Source organism: Nicotiana tabacum, chromosome 6 (genome assembly GCF_000715075.1).
Source record: "Nicotiana tabacum cultivar K326 chromosome 6, ASM71507v2, whole genome shotgun sequence".
NCBI classification, from domain to species: Eukaryota; Viridiplantae; Streptophyta; class Magnoliopsida; order Solanales; family Solanaceae; genus Nicotiana; species Nicotiana tabacum.
The window spans coordinates 43,249,263-43,252,678 of record NC_134085.1 but is presented as its reverse complement, the minus strand read 5'-3'; the positions used below and the strand labels follow the sequence as shown (position 1 = coordinate 43,252,678).

Sequence of the window (3,416 nt, the reverse complement as noted above, 5' to 3'; positions counted from 1 at the left end):
GGGTTTTTTTAAAAATTTTGGGCAAATAAACATACGCTCCAAAGACATCTGTTACCAAACCATACACTGGTCTTTTTCTCCAGCCCAACGAACTCCAGCGACACTACGATAGACCACTGCTGCTCCAAAACAAGTAAGTTTCTTTTTCTTCTTCTTCTAGTCTTCTTCTTCAGTTCTTCTTCTTCTAGTCTGCGACAGACCACTGCTGCTCCAAAACAGGTAAGTTTCTTCTTCTTCTTCTTCTTCTTCTTCTTCTTCTTCTTCTTCTTCTTCTTCTTCTTCTTCTTCTTCTTCTTCTTCTTCTTCTTCTTCTTCTTCTTCTTCTTCTTCTTCTAGTCTTCTTCTTCAGTTCTTCTGTTCTTCTTCTTCATGCTCTATTTTCTGTCTTCTTCTGTTATTCTTCTTCTCTTCTGTTTTTCTTTCAATTTTTTTCTCTAGATTAAGCGCTCATATGTTGCCCTAAATGACTTCTTTTTGTTCTGTTATTAAAAGTGTTCTTTATGCTTTGTTTTCTTCTATTATGCTGCTCTGTTTCTGTTATTAAAAGTGCCCTTTATGCTCTGTTTTCTGTTTTGTCCTGTGAATTAATTGTAATTTTTTTGGTTGTTTATTGTAGTAAATTTAATTTGATTATTCAATGGCATCAAGCCAAAAAAGAGATCCAGCTTGGGCGTATGGAGTTGCAGTTGACAATAATAACTCAAGAGTACAATGTATCTTTTGTCAAAAAATTTATAATGGTGGAATATATCGTCACAAGAGACATCTAATCGGTGGTTTTAGAGATGTCAAAGAATGTCCAAGTGTTTCGGTTACTGTTAAGAAATAAATGAGAGATTATGTTAAGAAAAAAATGAGTTAAAAAATCCAATGAGCCATGGAGCATCTATGATTAATTTTCTTGATGAAGATAGTCAAATGGATGAGGATGACGATGAAGTCAATGATATAATGAGGCCACCTCCCTCTAAATCTCAAAGAAATAATTCAACAAGTGGAAGTGGATCATCCACTGCCGGTAGCAATGTGAAAGGTTTTCTTAATCTTTTTTTCTCACAAAAACCAAATGAAAAGAGAAAGGGTGAAGATGTTGACTTAGAATCTTGTAGGAAGAGTTTGAGGGAGCGTGTTGTAGATGCTTTTGCAAGGTGGATGTATGATGCAGGGCTTACTTTTAATTGTGTAAATTACACCGATAGTTTTAGTGAATTCATTGAGGCCGTTGGCCAATATGGCCCGGGAATGAAGCCCCCTATCTATCACGAAGTAAGAGTTCCTTGTCTAAAAAAAGGAGGTGGAAAAGACAGACAAGATTGTCGAGGAGCATAAGGCGCAATGGAAAGTTTATGGTTGTTCCATTATGATGGACAAATGGACTGCAAATAATGAAAAAATGGTCATTAATATTTTGGTGAATTCTCCGAGTGGTAGTGTGTTTCTTGAATCTTCTGATGCTAGTGACTCCTCAACCAATTCCGATAAAATGTTCAATTTTTTGATAAGACAATATTGAATGTTGGACAGGAAAATGTGGTTCAAGTTGTCACTGATAACGCAAGTGAGAATAAAAAAGCGGGTGGCATGTTGAAAGGAGTTTTTCCAAATATTTATTGGACTCTTTGTGCTGCACATTGTATCAACTTGATGTTTGGTGACATTTTCAAGTTAGCCCCATATTCTACAGGTGAACAAGTGGTTCTTATTTTCTATTTTATGTTTTTAACCTTAATGTTAATAGCTTATACTTACTAACTATGAAAATTGACTTTGTACAGTTTTTGCTAAGGCGATCAAGATATATTCTTACATTAGTCCAAGGCCGTTGTTGTTGAACATAATGAGAAGATACAAAAAACAAAGAAATTTGGTGAAACCGGCTAAGACAAGATTCACAACAGCTATCTTGACCTTGCATAACGTTTACCTGCAAAAGCAAAATTTGCGAACGTTGGTCTTGTCAACCGAATGGAGTGAGAGTATCTATGCAAAGGAAACTCTTGGGAAAGAAGTTGCGAGATTTATTATTGGTCCATATTTTTGGAATGACATTGTTCAAGCACTTAAAGTTGGTAATCCTTTGGTTAGTGTACTTCGTTTGGTGGATGGGGAGAAAAAACCACCAATGGGATACATTTATGAAGCCATGGATAGGGCTAAAGAAGCTATTGAGAAGGCATTTGATCATGATAGGAGGAAATATGAGAGAGTGTTTGAAATCATTGATAAAAGGTGGGATGATCAGCTTCATCAACCTTTACATGCAGCATGGCATATTTTGAACCTCGGATTGTTTTACACAAACAATGAGAACAAGACTTTAGATTTAAATTTTTGGAAGGCGTATCATGCACGTGTTGCGAAGTTGGTGCCAGATGAAGTGAAGCAAGACAAAATAGGGCAAGAGCTTGGTGTGTATATGCAAGCCGATGGAATTCTTGGATTAGCTTCGGCCATTAGAGGCAGAACCAAATTGGCACTGGGTGAGCAATTTTTTTCAATTGTTTTACTCTTTAGAGATTTAACTTTCAAGTTATTAACTTCTAAAATAATACTTCTACAGTTGAATGGTGGATGCAATTTGGTTATGAAGTTCCTAACTTGCAACAATTTGCTATTAGAGTTCAAAGCTTAACTTGTAGCCCATCCAGATGCGAGAGAAATTAGAGTGTTTATGAACATGTGAGAAGCTATATTACATTATTACTAAATTAAAGTTTATCTCAATTGTCCTAAGTCCTCCTCTTAGTTACTTTCTACATCTTATTATGCAGATTCATACTAAGAAGAGGAACAGACTTGAGCTAAAGAAACTCAATGATCTCGTTGTTCGTAAAATATAATAGAACATTGGCTCTCGTTACAAATCTCGCAATATCATTGATCCAATTTTATTGGATAACATTGATGAAGCAAATGAATGGTTAACTGGAGGCCCCAAAAATCATGAAGAAGAAGAAGTGTTTGAAGGAGAAGGTCTCACTTTTGGTCATGTTGCTATGGCAAGTGGAGTTGAATAAAATGTTTATGGTTTTAGGGGAAGTACTTTAAGGAGCAAAGAAAGAGTATCTACAAGTAAAAGTACATGTACAAGTAGAACCCTAATTAATGAAGACTCCGATGAAGAAGAAGAAGATGATGACCAATATAATAACTCGAACATGATGACACTTCAAGAGTTTGGAGATCCTGTTGAAGAATAGGATGTTGCTCCTTTTGTGATTTTGTTTTGCACTTGCTTAATATGTTATGACTTTTGAGGATTATTCACTATCTAGTTTTAGTATCTATTATTTGCTTCTTGATTCAAGAATTGAAACATTTGCTTAATATGTTATTTTTAATGAGTTCTTAGCCATTTATCTATCCCTATTTTATTTTTTTATTTATGTGTTAAATTGCACTTCACAACAAAAAGA

At 35.1% G+C, this 3,416-nt stretch overlaps 1 protein-coding gene across 1 annotated transcript; it reads left to right on the top strand.

Moving 5' to 3' along the window:
• The first annotated feature begins 870 nt into the window (after nucleotides 1–870).
• Nucleotides 871–3,017, top strand: LOC107800366 (uncharacterized). Its single transcript, XM_016623525.2, has 6 exons — nucleotides 871–1,182; nucleotides 1,292–1,411; nucleotides 1,525–1,684; nucleotides 1,776–2,480; nucleotides 2,561–2,619; nucleotides 2,844–3,017. Exons 1-6 carry the CDS (start codon nucleotides 871–873, stop codon nucleotides 3,015–3,017), a joined length of 1,530 nt encoding a protein of 509 aa, XP_016479011.2.
• Nucleotides 3,018–3,416: the final 399 nt, after the last annotated feature.

Coding starts and splice junctions, on each gene's coding strand:
- LOC107800366 (XM_016623525.2), top strand. CDS start 871: ATGAGCCATGGAGCATCTATGATTAATTTTCTTGATGAAGATAGTCAA. Junction 1,685..1,775: donor GTTAGCCCCATATTCTACAG/GTGAACAAGTGG, acceptor GACTTTGTACAG/TTTTTGCTAAGGCGATCAAG. Junction 2,481..2,560: donor CAGAACCAAATTGGCACTGG/GTGAGCAATTTT, acceptor ATACTTCTACAG/TTGAATGGTGGATGCAATTT.